Source organism: Scyliorhinus canicula, chromosome 11 (genome assembly GCF_902713615.1).
Source record: "Scyliorhinus canicula chromosome 11, sScyCan1.1, whole genome shotgun sequence".
Classification (NCBI taxonomy): domain Eukaryota; kingdom Metazoa; phylum Chordata; class Chondrichthyes; order Carcharhiniformes; family Scyliorhinidae; genus Scyliorhinus; species Scyliorhinus canicula.
The window spans coordinates 29,011,735-29,037,162 of record NC_052156.1 but is presented as its reverse complement, the minus strand read 5'-3'; the positions used below and the strand labels follow the sequence as shown (position 1 = coordinate 29,037,162).

General features: G+C 40.9%; 1 protein-coding gene across 3 annotated transcripts in view; it reads left to right on the top strand.

Moving 5' to 3' along the window:
- The window catches only part of vgll4b (vestigial-like family member 4b), a 132,544-nt gene that overhangs the window by 83,596 nt on the left and 23,520 nt on the right, over nt 1-25,428 (top strand). For 2 of the 3 annotated variants that reach the window (XM_038812657.1, XM_038812659.1), the window contains one exon: nt 11,712-11,898. In XM_038812657.1, coding sequence (XP_038668585.1) covers nt 11,712-11,898 — 187 coding nt within the window. Of the gene's footprint in view, nt 1-3,798; nt 4,285-11,711; nt 11,899-25,428 lie in introns of those variants that run through there. The other variant, XM_038812658.1, reaches the window with a different exon arrangement.

The window sequence follows — 25,428 nt, the reverse complement described above, 5'->3', positions numbered from 1 at the left end:
TAATAAAAAAAACACCAATTCTTCTAAAGTTTTCTTAGTCATAGAAATGTAGAAAGTAGGAGCATGAGTGGCTATTTAGCCCTCCGATCCTGTTCTGCCATTCATTATGATCATGGCAGATCATCAAACTCAATAGCCTAATCTCGCCTTCTCCCCTCCCCCCCCCCCCTCCCCCATATCCCCTTTGCCCCAAATACTATAAATAAGTGCTTCTTGAAAACATACAATGTTTTGGCCTCAACTACTTGATGTGGTAATAAATTCCACAAGCTGACCACTCTCTGGGTGAAGAAAGTTCTCCTCATCTCTGTCCGAAATGGTCCACACCGTAAACTCAGACTGTGCCTCTGGTTGGTCCATTACCATCGAGAACATTCTCCTTGGACCCAGTCTAGTCTTAGAATTTTACAGATTTTTATGTCCCCCTCATTCTCCTGAATTCCAACAAATTTAATCTTAACCGACTCAATCTCTACTCGTGCGTCAGCCCTGCCATCCCAGGAATAAGTCTGGTAAACCTTCTCTGCACTCCCTCTAGAGCAAGAACATCCTTCCTCTGATGTGGAGACCAAAACTGCGCACAATATTCCAGGTGTAGCCTCACCAAGGCCCTGTATCATTGCAGCATGCAGCAAGACATCCCTGCTCCTGCACCTGAATCCTCTTTCTATGAAGACCAACATGCATTTGCTGCCTTTATTGCTTGCTGCACCTGCACACTTACCTTTAGCAACTGGTGTACAACAACACCCAAATCTCATTGCACATTTCCCCCCCTCCTGAATAATGGACATTCAGATAATCTGCCTTCCTGTTTTTGCTACCAAAGGGGATTTATTCAAATTTTACTGCATCCGCCATTCATTTGCCCACTCACTCAACTTGTCCAAATCACGCTGAAGGATTTCTGCAACCTCCTCACTGCTCACCCTCCCACCCAGCTTTGTGTCATCTGCAAATTTGGAGATATGATTTCCCTTTCATAAATCCATGCGGATTCTGTCAGATCCTGCCACTGTTTTCCAAGTGCTCTGCTATAAAATCTTTGAGAATGGATTCTAGAATTTTCCCCACGACCGAGGTCAGGCTTACTGGTCTATAATTCCCTATTTTCTCTCGTCTCCTTTTTTTACATAGTGGAGTTACATTAGCTATCCTCCAATCTGTAGGAACTGTTCCAGAGTCGACAAAATCTTGGAAGATGACCACCAATGCATTCACTATTTCCCGGTCCACTTAAATACTCTGGGATGTAGATTATCAGGCCCCTGGGGATTTATCGGCCTTCAATCCCATCAATTTCCCCAACATAATTTCTCTCTTACTGATCTCCTTCCAGTTTCTCCCTCTCACAAAACCCTGTGTTCCCCAACATTTCTGATATTGTATTTGTGTTCTTCTTTGTGGAGACAGAACCAAAATATGTATTTCATTGGTCAGCCATTTCTTTATTCCCCATTATAAATTCCCGTTTCTGACTGTAAGGGACCTACATTTGTCTTCACTAATCTTTTTCTCTTCACATTCCTATAGAAATATTCACAGTCAGCTTTATGCTCCCTGCAAGCTTACTCTCGTACTCTAATTTTCCCCTTCTTAATCAATCCCTTGGTCCTCCTTTGCTGAATTCTGAATTGCTTCCAATCCTCGGGTCTGTTGTTTTTCTTGACCAATTTGTTTGCTTCTTCCTAATTTCCCTTGTAAGCCATGGTTTGGTTACTTTTCCCATTTTACCTTCACGCCAGACAGTGTAAACCATAGCTGCAGTTGTCCCTTGCGCTCCTTGAATGTTTGACATTACCAACTGGCATAAGTAGAACCATTTTCTGTGATTAAAATGTTTATGACACTTCTCACTGCCTCTTGATTTTGAGGCAACCTACCTATCCATCAAAAAGGCCCAACCTGGAGGCACTGAAGTCGATTGTAGTTAAATGGGGATGAGAAAATATCAGCCATGATTGAATGGCGGAGTAAATGTGATGGGCCGAGTGGCCTAATTATGCTCCTATGTCCTATGGTCTTATGGTAGCAGCCTGCCTGAGGTTGTTTTACTCGGCACAGGCAGAAATCGAACTCTCACCTTCTTGTTCTGTATTAGCTACTCATTGGATGTACCTGTTGAGTCACTCGGGGAGACCAATATTGATCTAATGACAAAAATATTCAAAAGCTTTAGGTATGAGCCTAAGAAGTATGACGTTGGAAGGACATGGGCATATTTCCCAGTGGTGATTTGGGGATTTCACACTCTAATCACACTCCTGAGTCGACGCAAAGTTGAATCTATATGCTGTTGTGTAGTGAGTGGTCTTCCCAACATGGTTTGATGCACATCCTGATCCAGCAGCTCTCTGTGACAGGCAATGTCACACAGCTCTGGGCAATTTCGACAAATCTTTGTTACCCATTTTTAAAAAGCTCCATCTATTTGCTAAGCGTGCATAGTGAATTTGTATTTTAATATTTATTAAAACTGGCTCAACAGATTTTGTTTAATTCTGTTCTATATCAGTATAGATATCATGATTTCAAACCAATTGAATCAGAATTTTAGGAGATTCTAATGACAAATATTCAATTAAAAACGCCAGATTGCTTTTGTTCTTCAGACATTTGTTTATGATTTGAATGCAAAGCTGTGTACATTGATAACAGCAGTTTGGAGTCACTTGCTGTGTGAAGTATTTCAAATAGACACAACATTTTAATAATCCGCACAGTGTATTTTAAACTAAAACTGAGCTCCGGTAGATTTGCGTTGCTGGTCATTTAAACAAGGTCACGTTTTGTATTTCTGTGCTTTGGCCTCTGGATACGGTGAAGGGGCAATGGGGCTAATTGTCAGATGCGTGGCTTGTGGTTGCAAGTTGTGGTGAATGTATTATGGCTACCATTCACCATTGTATTACATTACATGACCTTGTATTATGTTGGTGCCCTTGTGGGCTTCGCCTATGGCTCCGCCCCCTCAGCGGAGGTATATAGATCTGCAGCCTGTAGGCGGCACTGAGTTCAGAGCAATCGCAGGCAGGCACAGTTCTGGCGGATTAAAACCACTGTTCACTTCAACTCTCCGTCTCGTGTGAATTGATGGTCGCATCACAAGTTGCTCAGTTAGACCTCAGAAGGGCGAGTTAGTGGCAGAGGCCAGTTTCTTGGCCATTACAGATATTTGGAAGCAACTGTGTAATCTTGACCTTTTTGGTCACGAACTATGTGTTTTATAGAAAGGCCTAAAGAAGAGCAACCCCCCACCCCGCCCCCCCATTGGATCGAGCTTGTGCCCACATGCACATTCCCAAACAGGTGTCAAAGCCACCATAGCTCTTCGCGCGCGGCTCGTGCCCTGCTTACTTGCAAAACGAGAATCCTTCCAAGGGTTTGAAATACAACTGTACAAGACAAAGTGTACTCCCTACTCGCTGACTGTGTGTGTTTTTTTGCGAAAATAAAGTCTGTGTGTTTGACTCTGGTTCTTGTTTAATTCGCTTTGGGGATAGTGGGGGGGAGGCAGAGCAGGCCCTGAACAGGGGGTCCTGCCTTGTGCAGTGTGTGTATTTTATTATTTTTTTTTTGCAGAGCCACCAACATTACACTCCCTCACTCACACACACACTGTCTCCAGCAGTGGGTGCATTTTGGAGTCTGATCTTGGGCAGGAACAATCCCTGACCTTTGGAGAGGGGGGCGGGGAGGTAGGGAAGGAGGGAGTGAACATACTCGCTGGCGGCCTAGAGGAAGCCGCCTCTCTTCCTTCCCCTACCCACCCCCCCCCCCCCCCCATCACCATGTCATACCAGGCATAGCCTGCATGTCTGTGCAGTTGGAACTTGCAGCCGGGCTGTGAGGGGAGCTGCCTCGTCTCGTCTCCCTCGCCGCCCAGAGCCTTCTCGACCATGAAGAGCCCGCCTTTAAGAGTCTCGGGCCTGTGAGGGGGAGAGGAGGGGGGAAGTACGACTAAATAAATATATATATATATTACCTACATTGTGGGTACAAATAGAAACCCTTTTTTTTTCTTTCGGCCGCGTTCAGAAAGTTTTTTGCGTGCCGGTTACGACATATTTATTATTTTTTGTGTGTGGAAAGATTTGTGATTTGAAAGGCTGGGGCCTAGGGGGGAGAGGGGGGCGCTGAGGGAAGGCAGTTAGCGCGCTGTCCTGGTGAAGCAAACAGCTGGCCTCTTTGCTGCCCGGTAAATGCTACTAAAGAAAATGGACCTGTTGAACTATCAGTACTTGGACAAGATGAGCAACAATATCGGCATCCTGTGCTTCGAAGGTAAAAACTCCCAACTTTTTTTTTTGCTCTACAATATCCCCTCCCTTTTAGATGGTAAAATACGTTGCTGATAAGGTTGTGTATCGTGTGGATATATATATATTTATCTTTAATAAATGGCCTGTCATTTTAAAAACACAATGGTTCACCTTTCTTTGTTTGTCAGACTCGCAGTGTCCAGTGTCTGCCCCTTCCCCCCCCCGGGCTCCCAGATTTGCAGCAGCGCTAACAAAGAAAATTAGCTGCCTGTCTGAGGAGCCATGTTGTACTTGCACAGTCTGCACTCTTTGTTTAGCTTATCATTTCCTGTGTAGTTCTGAGAAAGTTCTGACATTGAAGGATGTGCCTCTTCCCTCAAATGCTGGAGGAAGACAATGGTCGAGCCGATTTCCAATATATCCTCCACTTTTTTTTTGGTCCAGACCGTAGTTGCACCTTTTTTAGTTATTTACGCGTTTGTTGTTTTTGGCGCGCCAGTGTTTTGTGTTCTTGGGGGACTTCATTAATGATCAAAGATGAACACCCACACACCAGTGTAGCTTTGGGTCTGCCTGCATTGTTAAACTCTTGTGTGCAGATTAAAGGAGGGGTAATGGCTTGATTTTTGGATTCTAAAAGCTTTAGGGGTTTAAGATTGTTTGACAAGTATTTCATAAACCACATTTGATGCAGTACTATCCATGCTCGTGCTAGTAAATCAATTCAGGCTGCATATTTTTGGGACTTCATTCATTAAAAATGTAAAACAGAGCGAATTGCTAGTGTGGGGGTTGGGTCCCTGTATTGTGACCTGTAGATTCAGATTATGTTGCGAGTTCCTAAGCCATCTTGTGCTTGTACACTAGCTTTATCAGCTTCAACTTTTAAAGCTGAATCTGTTAATTAGTTACTATTGTAACTGCCCGAACACAAGTAAAAGTTTTAAGAGTGGCCAGCCAAGGAAAGCAGCATTTCTGTTTTAAATGATTAACTTACAAATGACTTTTTAAGAAAGTGACAGGAAGCTTGATTTCTTCCTTGGATTCATTTTGCCATTTAATTTCCCATTCTAGTACTGTAGTTTTCAGTGGGTGAAGTTGAACACCTCGTGGAGACAAATGACTAATAGTTTTCTAAGCTTTCTTTTATTTTGAACTTTACCCAGCTTTGATTTCCCCTTCATTTGCCCTAACAATTTTTCAGAAAAATACAGTGGAAAATTTTGGGATTTTCCATTAATAAAAATAGACCCATAATTCTTTGCCAGTGTTACAACCATTTTAAAAACATGCAAAAATGCAAGGTAAACACAGTAATGTTTCCATCAGAATCTTTTTGGTGCCAATAAAGTAAGTAAAGTTTCCTTTATCCAAATGTTTTTGTGAGATTCAACATAAAATGGAAGTCCATTTAGGGTCCAACCCATTCTGATGGTTTATTATTGTATTCATTTTATGATTGACAGTTCCATTCTGGTTTGCACAGAGTTTAGATGTGCATGAAATTAGTGGAACATCAGTTAACCACATCTGTTTTCCAATTTTCGGCTGCTTGGGCATACTAATTCAGTTTGAAATCATTAAGAGTTTTAATGCAACTTACTTATGCCAAACAAATTGCAGTTTGGCAAACTTGCTGTTGTAGACTCTTGGAAACTCTTGAATAATGAACAAAGATCAAAGCAAACTTTTTAATAATGGGAATTAGGCATTTAATGCACAGATTTTATTCTTAATCTTTTTATGAAGTTTCAGAATGTATGGTTCTACTTTACTAGCTGCCTCTGTGTTAGCAGCTGTTGTGACCTGGAAGCAATCCTGTTCAGCAAACAGTAATTCAGCCACATTAATGGCAATGCCAGAGGTCACTTGGGTTGGTCCACACATAATTGGCATAAAGAATTGTACATGTGTTGGATTTTTGCTCACCACCTAACAGGAAAAAAAATCATACATTTGTAAAATTGATTTTGAATTTAAATTGCTTTCTTAGACACTAATGTTTAAAATGCTTTTATCAATCCCTACATTCACTGCTGCTCTCAATCTCCTTCATTGTATGTTTTGTATGGTATTATGCCAGCTTTCTTCTTCTCTTGTTTTCATTTAATTTATTTTGGATACATTACCTATGTGACTGTCCTTTCAGTTAGAAACCCTCAGAGATACAGTAATGAATTATAATTAATGTATATTGTCATTTATGGAAATAAGATCTACAAATTCAAACTGTTGCAACAATATTTTGTATATAACTGGCATTAAAGTCTTCCCTGTCTGTGCTTCCTGTATTTTTGGTTATCAGGCAACAGATAAAAAATTTATAATATTCAAGCCATTTGAATGGTTTGGGCTCAGAATGGTCAGTTGGAGTTTGCACCATTACACATCAAAGAATGTTTGTTATGAGACATGATGAGTTTAAAATGGATTATGTCTATTTTGATTTATTAATCAAAGATGGGTGAGTCCCAGAATTGGGGACCCAGAAAAAGAATCATAATTGACAATTTCTGTGAATTTTGACTGGTGCCCATTTTAATTCTGATATTCGGGATTCCGTGTGATCTGTGTACTGAGAATGCAGGCATTCAGAAGCCCATTACATAAGCTGAGGCAGAAGCACTGAGGTGAAAAGGCTATGTAGCAGAACCATTCTGTACCAGCTGCCTACTCTGGTGCACCGTGTCAAATGACAAGACACTTGATACTTGGTGAATTTTGAGCTTCAACATCTGCATCCTATTTTTTCTGTGAAAATGATGCTTGTTGAGCTCATTGAGACTAGTGAAGATAGTTGAAGCATAATGCAGTAGTAGATTTGTTATTCCTTAACTTGCTGTTAATTCTACTCTGCAAAATAATGCATTGATGTAATTCCCTGTGGTGGGGGTAGATTCCCTCGGTCGTGATTTTGATTTGTTTAGTTTGAGTGTCCAGATGGCTAAAACAACAGGAGGTATCCTTTTGTGATCTACGCTCCTTCTGTATCTCTCTCCTTGGCCTTGAACTGTGGTTACTAGGATGTAGAAACCAAACAATAAACAGTGAATTTTAGCAGCTGCCCTTTGGGTATTTCCTGAACTTGGAACAGAACTGGAGCTCAAGTGCTGGCTCATTGAGCAGAAACATAATTAATACTTTACCAATACAATAATTGATCAACTTATGGGAAAGTGCCTCTCCTGATTAACTTTTATTTTCTGAAAATGTCAAAATTGATGTTGAAAATCGTATTCCAAAACCTTTTGTGGTGACAGGCAAAAAGGAGTTGGCTGAGTAAAAGCGTAGTGTGAAAGTATTCCAGAGCTGCAAGGGAGGGGTGAGAAAGACTCCACATTCTAAAAAGGAAGGTTGGCCAAACATATAGAGAGACATCTGTAACTGGAAGTCTGGTATATATTATAATGCTATAAGCAATAATATTATAATGGCATAAGCAATAAACAATTTTCTGTTGGAAATTAAAAGAAATTGCAATTATAGTTTCACATTCTGAAATGCAACATTCAGTTAAACTGCAGGTTGCATTGTGTTTACCCCATTGTAAATCCCAGTTTTTCAGTTGCTTAACTGATATCCTAAGAAAGTTTATGTTAACTATCCTACCTGGTGAAGTGGTCATGGCTTGGAGATGTGCAGAGAAAATGTGAGAATGGCTGTATATTTTTTTGGTGGGGGAGGAGGAGAGAGGTCAAACTAACCCTTTCTATCAGGGTTAAGCAACTACATTTCTTCTGATGTGCTAAATTCTTAGTGCCATTATTTTTTCAATGTCAGTTGTGAGTTCCAGCTTGAGGTTTGTTGAGGAGAATGTGAATCTGAATCCAGATCAGTTTTCACTTTACTCTCCCATCAAACTAACTGAAACATGGACATATTAATGTACCTTCATAACATGCCTACATAGGGAAATGTAAAGCAGCCAGATAAAATTAGTCTCTTTGACTATCTGACTAATATTTACCCCTCAACTAACACCTAAAATAGATTATCTGATCGTTTATTTATTTGTGCCTATGGAACCTTTCACCGTTCCTCCATTATAATGGTGACTGCATTTCAAAAGTACTTCATTTGCTAAAAAAGAACTTTAATGCAGGTCTTCTGTTTTGTCTTTGAAATTTTGAAATTGTTGTTAATGCATTTATGTAACCCATGTATAATTCTCGTGTAAGCCTTTTTTGGGTTGGATGCTACTTTAAACCCATATTTTATTTTATCTTTAGTTTACTGCATATTATTTTGGCGGAAAGCAAAATCCACTTAAGCCAGAGGGATCCTATCCTGGAAAACCTGATCTGCAACATTATGCAAACTGACTTGACGTTTTTATGTTCACTGCTTCATCTCCCTGCAAAGGGATAAAAGGAGAGGTCATTTTCGGTGCTATCGGCAGTGATCTGAGCTGTGTTTTTCAGTTCCAACAAACCTGGAACAGATTTAAATGGAGTAGACCAGAGGCAGGGCAGAAATAAAAAGACTGGTAATGCAAACAACAGTGAGCTTTGTTAAAGTACAACTGAAATTAAGACTGAAAATTTACTCATGCATAAGCCTGTAGAATTTCCATCTGTTTTGCATGAGAACAATTTCTCATTATATTTTGATTTGAGACCAAATGCAGATATTACACTGTTCTTTGGCAGCTGGGCCAGGATTCACAGTTTAAGTGTGCTGTTGCATCAAACAACTGGTTAAGAATGTGATTAAAATCAAACTCCGCAGCCTTGTTTCCATAATTGTGGCAGGAAAATTTAAAGTAGCCAGATGGTCAATCTTAACCTAAAATTGGCCGTCAAACAGCAAAACATTACGGTCACGTTGAAAACGAGATCTGGCTGGACTGTTTGTGTTGAAATACCAACCATATTTGTGTTGTTTGTACATAAATAATCCTTAATTAATGATGTAAATATCTCCTAATTTTACAGTCATTTTTAGTTATTTTGAAGATTTCATGGGGATTTTTTTCAGTTTAAAAACTCAAATCAACCCACAAAGGCATCTTGTGTTTGGGTTTTGAATTCGCAAAATCTCTCTCAGCTTTTTTTTTGTTACAATTTAATGTTCACCTTAAAGGTTGGATAATTTTATTTTATGGTAATGTTAACTTGACTAGTTAATAATCATTACCATATATCATATTTCAATAAATGTTTTACGAGTTTTCTATTTTAAAAATAATTGTACCCAGAGACACGCTTCCTTTTTATGTGGCAGAGTGACTGGTGCAGTGGTTCCCATGCAGGAAAATGGGTCAGGATATAGAACTTAGCAGCTGCAGATATAAATAGTCCTGAACCAAATGATTCTATAAATTCTATATGCATATTTAATGAAAATATGATGCAATTTCTCACTATGATATAGAAGTGAGTCTTGTGCATACATTGTTTCTGTACAGACCCCTGGACGTACTCCTCCGAGGACATCTGGTGTGCTTTGCAGATATATTTTTCCATTGCTTTCTGTGGTATCTTTTGAAGGCTATCACAGTAACTGTGGTCTGCCCAGATTAAATCATATAGAGCTGACTGAGAATGCTGACAGTTCCTTTCTACTCTTTCTACCCGGCTGCACCCCCCCCCCCTCTCACACATTTCCTGCTGAACACAGCCAAAATGTTGGCTGCAGCTGAGGATGTGCAAATCTGCAGTATTTATTAAAAATAGGATTTGGAAAAGACATAAATTATTGTAATGCATAAAATGTGACCGTGGAAGAAGCAACTTGTTCAGGGAAAAAATATATTGTAGTGGACTCGAAGCTCTGCATTCAGAAACATTTATTTTGCTTTGTATGGCTACAGTTGAAGGTTAACTTAACTGAACCAAGAAATTAGCAAATCAAAATTATTGCTGCAATAGATACCTTGTACATGTGTGTTTGGAGTTGCTAGCACTGTTGATCTGTTAATGCAGCGAAGCCAAACTATAGCCCTCGTGCCACATGTGGCAATCTCATCGAAGTCCAGTTTGTGCTTTTTTATATTTGCCTGTTTTAATATTTTTATCTTAAAAGGTTGGAATATTCATAAAAAGCTTTGTTGCTTCAGTAGTTGGATAAATCATTGATTGGGACACTTGGATTTCTTAGTTTCCACACCTCTGGATGTGTCTATTAATATGATTTAAAAGGATATTTGCCCTTGTTGGGCACTTCTGCTCTAATATATTGAATGTCGCAAAAGCTATTGGTTCCAATTTAGTATAATGCATTGCCTAGTTTTTACTCCTGTCTTAAATGTTTGTTACCCATTTTGGGATTACCATAACTCGTGCAAATGTTTTATTTCATTTGATTTAACCACTGCAATCTGATTATTATACCTCAAATTTACTTCTGAAGTTTCAACAAGTCCCATTTTATGTTCATTTAATGCTTTGATAGGTCCTGTCTGGCACACTTTTATTTTTGTAGCTTTTTCACATCTGTTGGGGGGGGGGGAGGAGAACTTCCTTCCTGGGGAGCAGAAGTAACTTGGCAAACATCAGGTTAAAGTTCCATGGGGAGGAGGGGTGGAAATTCTATACATAGCTGTTCAGCTGGGCAAGGGAATACATGTAATTGAATTTTTCTGCCTCAAATGAATAAGCAGTCAGGAAGGAAAAATTGGAAATGCATCAAAATGTTGCCTGGTAATGAGACTGATGACTCGTAAAATGTCACATGAATATCTTGCATGTGGAATGTGTAGTATCTGGTTCTAGAAGACAAAAACTAAATTAAATTTATTCAAACTGCTGCTGAAGCTCTTTTTTTTTTATAAAGTCTAGGTTTGTCAGAGCGTTTCTTGCCAAAATTATGATGTCATTTGGTTGCCATGGAGCGTGGTTAGACTGGAGGAGACAACCCAGCCAGTAAAATAGGACATTTGTTTGGTGAACTGCGCTGTGGTTTCCCTTCACTGAATGCAATGGGGAAAACTATCAACAATAAATCTCTTGAATGTTCAGCTCGTTTTTTTTTGTAGCTTGAGGAAGAGGTCTGGGCCTTGTCGCAGACTTGGTACATGCTCTTATTTTTCCCATGTAGGTAGGGTGTATGAGCTTGTTTGGAGTTTGTTTTTTATGCCTACGTACATATACTGTAGAACATTAACAGTGTCCAATAAACTTGTAAAGTTTAGTTTGGCAAGCTGATTTTCCCTCTGCCACAGCTCTTACTGCGCGGAAAGAAAAACATTTCCCACAGCAGCACTTGAGTTATTTATTTCATTGCAGTAACACAAAATAGCAAATTTTATGCAAAATGGAGGGTTTGGTTACCCTTTTATGATCAATTCAAGAGTGCGAATACAAAGATGTTGAATTAAATGTGGTGCATTTTATCTTTTAAAGTGCAGCATTTTTTTAACTGTCTTCTCATAGCTAGATGTTATTTGCAACCTGCTATAAAAAGGATGATGTTTGAGAGGAATAATTTTGTAAAATGTTTAATCCGTAGGTGAAGCAGCACTAAGGAGTGACGGTAGGATGCAATCAATCCCAGTGTCCTCTGCACTCACCAACCATCGCACAGGACCTCCACCCATCAGCCCCAACAAGAGGAAGTACAGTGGGGACCAGGGAGGTGAAGATATGGAAAGTGAGAATGAACATGCCTCTAAAACAAGCAGGTTATATGTTCAAGTGTAAGTATTTCTTGACTAGCAGCATTCCATGTTCTGGAAACTCGGAATTCTTTGGGCTACATCAGTTACAAAAGATGGAACTGGTTGGAATGGATTAACCAACCTGAATGAAGAGCAGATTCAGCAACAATTAGGATCCACATTTTTAGTAAGCTCTGGTATCTGCACACATTTTTAATTGGGTCCTTCTGCTGATTTTACTGAGTAAAGGTTCCAGCAGGAAAATGGCTTGGGGCCAAAAAAAACCTATTGACTAAATAGTATGCTTATCCAAATACTGCCTATACATAAACCACTGTCCGTCATGTCTTAAAAAAGTGTCTAGTGCATTCAAACTCCATCTGTGAAAATTGTCTCAAAGATTACAATTTTAACTTTCTAGTGTAAAACAGAATTGTGTAATACAACCTTTTTTTGCCCTGTGAGGATGATGATGGAGAGGGATATGAAATATATTGTCCACTGAAATCTTTGTTTAATCAGCTGTTATCTGATGGTTTATTTTTGCTCGGTATGTCACAAATATTTTGTGCACCCTTGATTTTCTTTCAGCCGATGTAGTAACATTACTGTATGTCATGTTGCAAACTGGGAGAAATAACATGGTTTTACATGCACCAAGACTCCTTCCTCAGCTTGTGACACATTGCGTTATACCCCGAATGTATAATTTAATCCTTGCCTCCCCAGCCTGTCACATGTCATTGCTTTATGAATGCTTGGTTCCCTTTCATTTTGTTTTGAACAGCAGTCTTTCCCTCCCTACTATTAGTCTGCAGCATTGTGATTCTTTATACACACGGTACAGTTCTTCTTTTGTGTCACGCAACTTGATCCGCAATGCTGCCACTACACTTTGTTCACCTTTTCTACCCCCAATGCACCTGTGCTGTAACATTTGCTATCTATATAGGGTGCACTGCTGCAATTCACCTGGCTTACTTTGACCATGCGTCCCAACCCTTCCATCTCATCTTAATGAAAAGGATGAGCAGCAATGCTGTGGGATCACCTCCAAGTTCCACTTCATGCCTCACCATTCCAAACATAGCTACATAATGCTATTCCTTCATCTTTGCTAGCCACAAATCCTAAACTGTCCTACCTAACATTGATGTGGAAGGGCCATCTCATGAACTGGAACATTCTAAGGAGAAAGCCCTATATCGCAAGAAGGGATAATCGAACAATAAATGATTTAAACTAATATCACCTATATTCTGAGAGTAAAATAAATTTACAAAATACTCCAAAAACACGTTTCCTTGCACCTTTACAAATACTAGATGACTTCCACTTGTCCTTGTATCATACCCTAGGAGAGGTAGTGGGAGCAGGTAGCACAGTGGTTAGCACTGCTGCATCACAATGCCAAGAGCCTGGGTTCGATAACGACTGTTGGTTACTCTGTGGAGTTTGCATATTTTCCCCGTATCTGCGGGGAATTACCCTCGGGTGTTCCGGTTTCCTCCCACAGTCCAAAGATGTGCAGGTTAGGTGGATTGGCCATGCTAAATTGCTCATAAAGAGACCAAAGTTAGGGTGGGGGGTTGGGCCTGCGTGGAGTGCTCTTTCGGAGGGACGGTGCAGACCTGATCGTCCAAATGGCCTCCTTCTGCACGGCAGTGATTCCATGATCCCCTCACAGCTCCCTGCCACCACTTCCACCCCACAGTTCCTAAGGGCCTTTGTATGGGAAAGTTTTCGTTAGCATTAGAAAAATATTTTGGGACGGCACGGTGGCACAGAAGTTAGCACTGCTGCCTCACGTTCTTCCCTTGTCTGCATGGGTCTCACCCCCCACAATCCAAAAAGATGTGCAGGAAAGATGGATTGGCCATGCTTAAAAATAAATAAATAAATACAAATTGGGGTACTCTAAATTTATGTTAAAAATATATTTTGGATTTTGCTTGGTTAACAGTCAAGTTTACCACAGAACATGAATAAATTATCTTTTATGTACCTACCAGTGTTATTTGTGCATCAACCAGATTGAGCTGTCGTAAAAGGTACATTTATTAGAATCTAAATTGAGTTCAAGAAAATGGAAAAAACAGAGGAGTTTGTTTTCCGCTTTCTGTGTCAGAATGTAGCCCTCTGCTAGCCAATGAATGGAATTTTCCGCACATGATTTTATATGCTGACTTATCTAGAGAAAAAGGCATTCAGGGTTTTCTTTTTAGTGGTATTATGCAATAAAAGCTAATTTTTTATTTGCCTTTGAATTTATTTGATCTGATTTTTAATCTTTTATTCCCCCCCCCCCCCCCCCCCCCCCCCCAAGCTGCCTGCCCATCCTGGCTCATTTTCCATACTTATTTCTGAAGTTTGCTACTGCGTCAGTTATTCATGTATTTGTTGGACAGAGTGTGAGGCGTTTCCGCCTGGGGGTAGGCCAGGGGAAGTATTTAGGCCAACCATAGCCTTGCATGGCATTGAAGCAGTTTCAGTATTAGGTAAGAAGTTAATTAATGAAAACCGTAGTTTCTTTGGCTCCGTGTACTTGCAGCAGCAGTACACCCTGGAAATAGTAAATGCTGAAAGCACAGTTGCACAGCACTACACCTTTCAAATTAGAATAGAGTCGAATCCCTGATCTATGTTGAAATTGTTATTCTTCAGCTTGATAGGGCTCAATTGGCATTAGTGTTTGGGAGCTAAGTATTATGAGGCGGGGGGGTGGGGGGAGGAATCAACTTTGGTTCCCACTCCAGATCACCACGCCAGTTATCCATGGGGGATATCTGTGATTGCCCTAACAGGTACTCAGTCTAATAATGGCTACTGCATACAGTTCCACAGGTGGCCACAGCAAGCCTCTGGTATATAGGCGAATAACATGAAATCAGATATAACAATTAATTGGACCTAAAAATTATCCTGAGTGTGTTGATGCTGCTTTCTCAAGTCTCTATTTCACTTCATAACATAGATGGTGAAAGTACTGATATTAGTTTGTCAGTACTGTAGCACTGTTTACTACACGAGTTATACAACTCATTTTAATACAGATGTTTTTTCTGAACAAAGCCATTCTCTGAGCTATTTTAATCAAATAATGAATAGTGAAGCAACTTTGTTTTTGGAAATACAATGGCTACAATTCCTTAATGGGAAATTACAAGCTTCTTAAAATATAAATGAATACCCAATTGAGGGGCAATTTTAGCGTGGGCAATTTTAGCGTGGGCAATCCACTTAGTGTGTGCATGTTTGGGTTGTTGAAACCCACATAAACACTGGGAGAATGTGCAGACTCCATGCAGACAGTGACCTGGGGCTGGGATCGACCCAGGTTCTCAGTGCCATGAGGCAGCAGTGCTAACCACCGCGCCACCATGCCGCCTTTACAATTTCTCAATAGGACAACCAATTTCCTCTAAATCTGGGGAATTATCCAGATACCTTGTGTACTTTATTACTGCTTCTAGTTAGTTTTGTTTGTAGAATATCTGGCATAAGCTCTTCCAATTGATGTGTATAAAACCCAGGTTGGAAGTGAGCCATACAGACCTGGACAATCTTATGATTAATCCATAATGTGCACTGAGCCTGCAGATAATCGGTTGGGTGGTGACGCATAATTGCTTTTGGTTAAATCTCTGGCGTGGGGGGGGGGGGGGGGGGGAGCAGTGAGGGGCTCAAGTGTGGTGGTGGAATTCCTTATTTCTACCTCGGCTGGAAGGTGTTTGTGTGAGGTCAGCTTTGGTCTTTGTTATGACATTCACTTTGGTTGAACATCCTGCTGTCACTCATTAGAAGGTACGAAGGCTGCTGAAACCCATGACAATGCACCCCTGCAAGAACGACTATACAATTGAGGTAGAGAAAAACAAAGGGTTTTTTTCATGCCTACCTAATAGCAAACTTGCCTACTGCAGTTGAAATTTTAAAAACAAACTAACATGGAAGATGGTTTTGCTAAATCGGATGTCTAGCTGGCACGGTGGTTAGCACTGTTGCCTCAGCACCAGGGACCCGGGTTCAATTCAGGCCTTGGGTGACTGAGTGGAGTTTGCATGTTCTCCCTGTGTCTCTGTGGGTTTCCTCCGGGTGCTCCGGTTTCTCCCACAATCCAAAGATGTCGAGGTTAGGTGGATTGGCCATACTAAATTGCCCCTTAGTGTCCAGGGTTGTGCAGGTTAGGTGGGGTTACGGGGATGGGGTGGGGGAGTGGACCTGAATAGGGTGCTCTTTCAAAGGGTTGGTGCAAACACAAATAGGGAATCTGATATATGGTAGTGCTTTTTTAACTTCTCTTCAAATGGATATCATGAGATGAGAGGATGTGGGTTTGTTACCCTTTGGAGGTGCCACCAATATCCAGGTTTCCAATTAATGGATAGGGGAAGCAAGTGGCAAGTTACTGCAACTTGCATGCAGTTGTTTTGTTCTAACTAGGGATGCCTTGTAGTAGGTCTGCTTGCCTGTTGTCATCGTTGGTTTGGGAGTGCAGGGGAAGCAACTACAAGACAACTTTGAAGTGGTGGTGAGAGGCAGAAGGTAATCAAATATGTATTTGCATTCTTGTAGATGGAACTAAAAGAATTCCTTGTACATGAAGTCTACAATAGTTGCTTAGGTTGTGGTGTATATCTTTTGGTTGGTATAACTTTGTCTGTTGCAAATCCACCCTTCAAAGAAGAAAGTGTGTGAAATGTAGTGTGCCGTTGCCATAATCTCTTGGAGAACTGATTGTGCTTCAATGACAGAAGAAATGTAAACAGAACGTAAATTGCAATCCCAGGAGCTTCTATTAAGGAGTAGTTGAACCATTGAGACGAGGAATGTCCCAGGTTCTGTCTACTGTGCTGATCTCTGGAGAGTGGAGTTAGCAGACTGTAGATTCCTCTTCCCTGAATGAACAAAACAATCTTATTTTTTTCAAAATTGGAACCAAGAGCAGGCATTGAGCCAGCCCTGTTTATCATATGAACTTGAGTCACGATGCTGCTTTGCGTCCTGATACAAATATATTGACATACTGCACTGCAATTACAAGAAAGCCTAGCAAAGTCTACCCAACAAGTGATTTGGGAGACGAAGGAAAAATGTGGTCCTCACTGCAGTCAGAACACCACAACTATCTCATCTGGTTGTCATGTTGACTGACTTTGCGTGCCTTGGTAAGAATTTTAGTACAAGTAGCATAATCTAAAAGTAGCTGATTGAATTAATGAAAATATCATTTTAAGATTGTGTGTTTTTAAAAATAAATACTAACCAGTGACTCTAAGTTTGTATTGTAACTCGAGGATTAGGTGGCTGGAAACAACTCCCTATAGTTTAATATCATCTGAATATCTTGTTTGGGGGGGGGGGGGAGAGGGAGGTTACATGTAAAATACCTCCCAACTTGAGTCTTTTCGTCTCGGATAGTTGAACATTCATCATAGTAACAAATTCAGCAGGTTTTTCTCTTGATTGGCCAAAAGTGTGTCGAATCATAGCCATTTTCTCATGCCTTTTAAATAGTTCATATTGTGATCATAGTCTGATCTTGTCAGTGGCAAAAAAATTTCATTAGTCCAAATTATTAGCTGCAACCCTAGTAAAATCAACAGTAACCTGAGCAACCTCAAAAGTACACCAAATGACATTACCATGTGCCTCTACAACAGTACATTTTGCAGTCAAATCTCTGATTTAATATGTAAACACTGACTGGTGGTCAGTCCCTTTTGAGCAGATGCAGCTTGTCTCTGATAACTGTGTGGATCATATTTTGAGCAGAAAGAATATGCGATCAGAGCAAGCACCCTCTTTGAGCATCCATTTATTTTTTGTTTTGTCTACATACCTTAGTTTCTTGAATTGTGCTGGCAATTTTAGCCTTTCAACCGTTGTGTGAGCCCCTACCCCTATCATTATGCTGTCATTCAATGTAAAGTTTCACCATAATGTTCTTATCATTCCAAATGCACTGTTTGATTTTGTCTATAATTTGGGTTAATAGTCAGATTTGAGACCTAAAATATAAACTGGAAGAATCATGAACCCACAAAACCCTCAAACTATATTGTCTCCATTACCAGTCACTAAGATGCAAGAAAGTTATTAATTGGACTTGAGCACTATACAAATTCAAATATGTTGTATTTATGATAAGTTTATGCTATATATCTGAAATATATTTTCACTGAAAATGATTGCATAATGCATTGCGGGGGGGAGGTGGAAGTTTTTGAAAATGATTGCCTGAAATGATATTGTACTTCTGTTTTGAGGTGGAGATTTGTAATGTAATGCAAGTTTTCAAATACTGGTTATGGACATTATAGAATAATGTTTTCATTAGGCTGAGAATGGGCATCTGATAATACCCAGATTTCAAGGAAACGCACAAAATGCTTTGCTGGCATTTTTCTTTTCGAGAATGGCCCCAGCCAAGGATGCAAACTTGCAAGTATGTAGCGTGCAAAAGGTTTATCAGTTCACAGTCCAATCTGGCTGGAGCAAATCGAGCACTTTTTGGTGCTGATCTCTTCTGCCATAATTCACTTCTTCAGTATCATCCTGAATGCAAAGATAACCCCAGGTTCGTTCTCTCCACCACTGTTTCCATAAACTCTTCTCTTCCAAGGAGCTTGTGGATTACTTTATCACAAAGAGTACGACCATTCATTCTATCCTCCTGTCCCATTCCTTCCTTCCCACTGTTCAAAAAGTCAAGGATCCTCTTGTGCCCTAATGCAGAATTCCTATCTTTCTGCAATTTCTCTCTTGTCTTCCCTTGGGCATCCACCAAGTTCATCTTGCTACGAGATTCATTTCCTGCTTCCTGAATCCAATTCCCACTAAACTGTTGACCATCCAATTTCCCTTCCTGGTTGGTCTCCATGATAGCTGGCATCCTAAATGGTTCCGATTCCACTGCTGTTATCCTTGAACATGCTGGTGGGTCCACATTTGAATCAAACATCCACCCCTGCCAAAGCCATTAAACAGTCCCCATCAAAGTGATGAGTGACAATCTCTGTGACACTGGCCGTGGTGCATTAAGCCTCCTCATCCATCTTGACCTGCCTGCAGTCTTTCTCACATTTGATCACACTTTTCCTCGATTGTACAGTTATCTAGTCGTTGCCACGGATACTCTTGCAATGGATTATCTTGTACCTTTCTATTATCTACTTGCTGTTCATTGACGATATCTGAAGGCACAGCATTGGGTTCCACATTTAGGCTGACAATACCACCCACCTCTCGACATCTATACTGTTTGTCAAACATAGAGTTCTGGGTGTGCTGTAATTTCTTCCATTTAAGCATTTGGAAGACAAAAACCATTGGTATCTTATCAAATCCTGAGTTTAACATGCCACTTTATCACAAATACGCTTCATTCCTCCACTCGTGAACCGTGCACACATCTCCACCCCTTCCTTGGCATTTCTTCTGCTAAAACTCTGATCCATAACTTGTTACCCCAGACTTCTTCATTCCAATATCCTTCTCACTGCCTTCCCAACTTCGAACCTCCATAATTGTGAGCTCACCAAAACACTGCTGCATATGTTCTAATCCGCACCAAGTTCTGCTTGCCATCATTCCTCCCAGTCTACCAATGCCTTCATTTTAAAATTGTCTGCATAGCCTTGCCCCTCCTTATCTTTGTAACCTCTGACGCCAACCTTTCAAGAACACTGCATTTATCCAACTCTTGTTTCTTGTACATGCCTCGTTCTCCTTGCTCCATGCCTTCATCCATCAAGTCCCTAAGCATTGGAATTCCTACCCTCTACCTTCTGCTTTAATATGCTCCTCCTCAGTCTTTGCAGAATGCTTTTGTTAGAAATGGTATCGTGCGTAAAATGCTGAATTGAGAAAGAAGAGGGGAGGAAAATAAAAACCAACGGATTAGGAAAATGCATTAAAATGTTTTCAATTAAGTGGTAAACCTTGGAAAGCTTAAGTGGTGTGGGCTAATATTCTGACTTTAGATGTGCCATACCACTCTTTAATTTTGATGCGTGGAAAATACCAAAGTGTTCCCAGAGTTTGGGCTACATCTGATTAAAATTTATGTTGCTGTAAAATTGCATCGTTCTCAGAGACACTATTTCATACAGGATAATATGAGAAAGTGTTTTTATCAGTTAATGTGTGTGCATATTTGTGTAAGTGGATATGATAATATTGTCAGAAGTATGAAGTTACTGTGAAAAGCCCCTAGTCGATGTACATGTGTGCATATATAACATACACATGTATGTGTGTGTGTGTAGGACAGGAAAGGCTTTCAAGATTTTTTCTTTGTTTTCATGATCATGAATGGTATCAAATTGAAATATTTCACTTATTCCTGACTAGACAAAATGATCATCGCGCATTGTCAGCAGAGGCAGTATGCATTCCTGATCACTACTTAACAGTTCTTAGCTTTAGAGCTTAACTGAAGTAGTCTACATTCCTTGCATTCCAGTTCCAATTAGAATGTGGTGTGTAGTCATAAAGCATATACAGTGAGACCTTGATGAATAGTCAGTTTCTTTTTTGTTGCAGGCTGCACCACTGTATTTTATCCGCTTCATAGGCTCAGTGTATGAATAGTATTTTTAAAGAAACAACATCCAGCTTGAACAGCCTTCCCAACCTGATCACAATGTTTATTGATGTGTCAATTCAGCCAATTGCTAAATGCATGATGTTTTACCAAATTGTCTGGAGATTTTGGTGCTGCTTCTGGTTCTGTGCAGCTCCAGATGATTTATGATGTGATCTGAAGCAGATCTGGGATTCTGACTTGCATCTCTCCCTTTGGTAGTTTACATTAAGATCATTTTGCCGCAGCCTCAACTCTAGTCACCCAGACCTTTCCTTTCAGTCACTTGTGGTGAATCGACTCTTGATTGTTGATCCTGAAAACTGTTCTGACTTTTCAATCTGTCTATTGTGTTGTCTCAATGGAACAAAATCGGCTGCTGGTTGATGAGGTCACCGAGGTGGGGAAGTAGAGGGAGTGGAGGAAATTTGGTGTTTGTGAACACGAGAAGCCAGTGATTTGTATTTCTTGCTGTATTGGGATTGAAATCTGCCATAGTTGCTTCATTTATTCTGGCTCAAATTATGCTATGAACCCCAATAATAAGATTTTTATTTCTTTTTTAAAAAAAGGAACAAATGGGCTTGCGATTGGTTAAAAAGAAATGTGGGCGCTGCCCTCAAAACAAAGGTAATTTGAGAGATCAGCAGTGAAACACTTTTATCAATGGTAACAAAAGTGTATAGTTTACATGAAACTCCTAGATATAAATATGTTTGTTGATTTTAAAGAGGAAGAATTTGAAAGATTTCATACACTTGAACAAAATTTGCAGTTCCATTCACAACAATCTGTTTCCTTTTATGGTACAATATAGTAACACTACAAGATTTATTCATGACTTACAAGTGGATGGTGACATAATGCAATATGTTTTCTGGCAGTGAAGCAGCGAAGAACAATGGAAGTCAGTAACTGCCTTAGTTCCCAAAACAGGATGATGTCTTCACATTGTTTATAATATGTAAGAATTTATCTGAACACGCAGTCAGTTACATACTTGGTTCTTGCCATATCATACAGGTTGAATATATATTTTTTAATTGCATCAGTTAGAAGGAAGAGACTAACTTTGCTTACTGACCCTAATTCAGTTTCGCACTTGTAATGTCTCTCCCCAAAATTCACAGTGACAGGAATCAAAACAGCGTCATTGGAAATGTGCAGTGCCAGTAACTCTGTGTACACCGTGGCATTCTATCCTTGTGCTTGCCCTCTAGCTGAATGAGCAGTATTCTCCTGGTAACGTCTGAAGTCAGTTTTGCTCAAAAGTTTGACCAATGTAGAATCTCAGAAGAACCATTAACTTTTCACACACAGCTGGGAAAATCATGGCTCATGATGCTTGTTCTATGTAGGAATATGGAAACCTGCTTGGGAGTGTGCTTGGCTCATGATCTGGGCCTTTTCAGAATTTCCCATTAATTGCAACTAGAGAGGTGAGGTTCTTGTGCATATCATGAAAGAAAAGAGTTGGAATTTTTCTTTTCTATATGTCAATTTGTAATTCCTGTTTTCTAGTTTACTTTCAGTCTACTAGCAAGTTGGATCTATGGGATGATTTAGTTGTATTTCAACATTAACCAATTAGAATGCAGTATGCTAACTGAAAACTTAACTCTGTTTATTCTCGCACATCTGGCTCACCAAGAAGTAAAACCTCTTTGTTTATCCGCCGAACACAATCTATTCTTGTTTCAGGAGGAAGCTGCACCTTGTTTTGTGCTAGTAGTGCGACATGTTTTTCACAACATCAGCTGAAAGTAATGTCTTGCATCAGACTGTACACAGGGTCACCATCATGTTCAAATAGCTGTATTTAAGATCAAGAAAAACGGAAACACCCCTGCAATTTAATGCCAGTAAAAACGGATGGTATATAATTACTTCCAGAGCTCTTTCTTTCCTTGAAACCTCCCTAGCTCCTGCAGAATACAGCTTTCAGTAAAGTTTTGGCTTTCATAACTAGCTTTGGCCCATGAACTAAAAGCTGTTTTGTGTAAACCATCGCAAACTTGTGGATGTGATCCAAAACCAGATAACCTGTAGAAAGTCCATAGGCTTGATTAGGTGCATAAAGTGAATGAACGCATAGCCGTTCAAAACAAAACACTGCTTTTATATTTTTTAAGTTAATAGCTCAAAACTCTGTTCTCATTTGTTTTTTTCCCCTTGGACCACTGTTTGGCCTAATTTAGATAATTGGATATATCACAGGATCAACGGGTGGGTTTGATTGAACCAAAGAATACCTACTTTCCCCTCCATAATGTTATTTGTCTCTGCCCCTGCCTCAGCTCATCGCTGAAACTTTGATCTATGCCTTTGTTATCATTTAGACACAAACATTCTAATGCTCTCCTGGCTGGCCTTCCACCCTCTGTGAATTTGAACTCTTCCAAATCTGTGCTGCTAACTTGCACCAAGTCCCATTCACTCCTATGCTTACTGACCTACATTGACTCAGTCCAGCACTGCCTCAGTTTAAAAATTCTTGTCTTTGTTATCAAATTTCTCAGTGGCCTAGCCCCAACGTATTTCTGTAACCTCATACTGACCTCCAATGTCTCTGCAGTTCCTCCCAATTCTGACTATCATTTATACAACTTTGCCTTGAAGTGCTTGGCCCTATGGCCTGGAATTTCCCCCTTAAACCTCTTATTTTCTTACCTCGTTCTCTACATTTAAGAATCTCCTTAAACCCGACCTCTTTGACAAATCTTTTGGATATGTGGTAATGTGTAGTAATATGTGGTTAAGAAGACACGGTGACAGAGTGGTTGGCACTGCTGCCTCACAGCGCCAGAGACCCAGGTTCGTTTCCGACATCTGGTCACTGTCTATGTGGAGTTGGCACTTTCTCTCCGTATCTGTGTGGGTTTCCTCTGGGTGCTCCGGTTTCCTCCCATTGTCCAAAAATGTGCAGGTTAGGTGGATTGGCCATGCTAAATTGCCCCTTGGGGTGGGGTTGCAGAAATAGGGTGGGGTATTGGGCCAATGTGGGGTGGTCTTTCAGAGAGTTGTTAGCAGACCTGATAGGCCGAATGACAGCACGGTGGCATAGTGATTAGCACAATTGCTTCACAACTCCAGGGTCCCAGGTTCGATTCCCGGCTTGGGTCACTGTCTGTGCGGAGTCTGCACGTTCTCCCCGTGTGCGTGGGTTTCCTCTGGGTGCTCCAGTTTCCCCTCTCAGTCCAAAGATGTGCAGGTTAGGTGGATTGGCCATGATAAATTGCCCTTTGTGTCCAAAATTGCCCTTTATGTTGGATGGGTTTACTGGATTATGGGGATAGGGTGGAGGTGTGCGGTTGGGAAGGGTGCTCTTTCCAAAGAAGTGGTGCAGACTCGATGGGCCGAATGGCCTCCTGCACTGTAAGTTCTATGGCCTCCTGCACTGTAAGGCATCTGCGATATCCACATGTGGCTTGTTATCTTAATTTTGTTTGATAATTGCTCCTGTGAACCACCTTGGACCATTTTACTCTGTTTCTTGTGTCACATGACTAGTACACCATAATCTTCCATGGATTTGAAGTAATCGCACTATTAAGTTTCTTGAGCCAATTAGAATTCTACATATCGCTCATTTCCTACTTGGCAAGTTCCATATATTCCGAGAACGTATGGGCAGAATTCTCCCTTTTTGAGACTTGTGTGTGGTGGCGGGTGAGCAATCCGGCAGTACCTTTCCCATTGGCCAGAATGCGGGACCCCAGCATCAGATTCTGCGTTTGGAACCTCTAACTATGCACCGATGCGTTCCGCTCCTGAGTCACTTGGTGGGCTGTCAGCTGATTCGTCTGTTAGCTGACAGGTTCGAAGGTTCTGACACGATATTTAGTTACCAGTCCAGCACACTCCTGTCACTCTCTCTAACCCACCTGGCTTCGCCAGACGGTTCAGGATGTCAGAAACCCAGACGGAAAACGCTAGCCGCCTCAAAAAGAAGTCTTGTTTCTCGATTCAGTCACCGTCTTCCTCCACTCCCCGGGACCATCACCCATGAGATGCTCATGCCCCACTTGGCATTTACCCAAGTCTTTGTGCATCCCCTTCTAGTGTTGCATCCCTATGACCCACTCGTTTGTGAGCTATTCATGCAACCCTTGTTGGGATCCATCTTGCTAATGCTCTGCCTCCCATTCTTCATTTTTATTCACCACCGTGCCTCTCTGCCAGCCATCGTGAGCTGTCGTCCTTCCACATCCCCCCCCCGGCTTCGTCAGGCCACCTTGCCTGTCACCCCATGTCGTACTTAAAATCCTTGCTGCATGAGTCTCACAGCACAGTCCTGTCCACATAAAACACTAGTATGTGGTGCAAAGGGCAAGGACCCCTGTAATCCCCAACCCCAGCTGTAGCACTGATCTAAGCCGGTGGCATAGGAGGGTCCATAGGTCCAGCAACATGGTGTTGTCCATGTAGATCTGCTCTTGGAGATGAGGGCAGGAATCGGTCTACCTAGGCAGAGTGGTGTGCTGCATAGCGCAACGGCAATGTTGCCCTCACCCGAAAAGTCTCTTGTGAGCTGAGGACCACCTTGTGGACACCGCTTTTAATCAGTCGGGTTTTAGACCAATGCAATTTCACACTAGCATAACGCAAGATTGAAAGGCCTGACACTTTACTGGCAGGCAGCTCCTTTAATGAGCTTTCATTAGATACAAGTTACGTTCACGTCACCAACCAATGGGAAGACCAACCCGACATTGGGAGAATTGCTACATGACATTATGCCGGCAGGTTTTCAGCTTTTGGCTGCTGCTAAATTCTCCGCTCCTAGTCCCCACAGAAGGAATGGGAGAATTCCGCCATGTATGTCTGGGTCTGACTTCCAGTTTGTATTACCTTGTATAGTTGCACATTGAACTTCATTCATTACTGACCAGCCTATAGGTGAATGTGCTATTCAACTCTTAAGATCCTGCCAGCTTCTTTGAGGCCTTCAACCTTGATGTTAATGTGATCTACTTTGCATT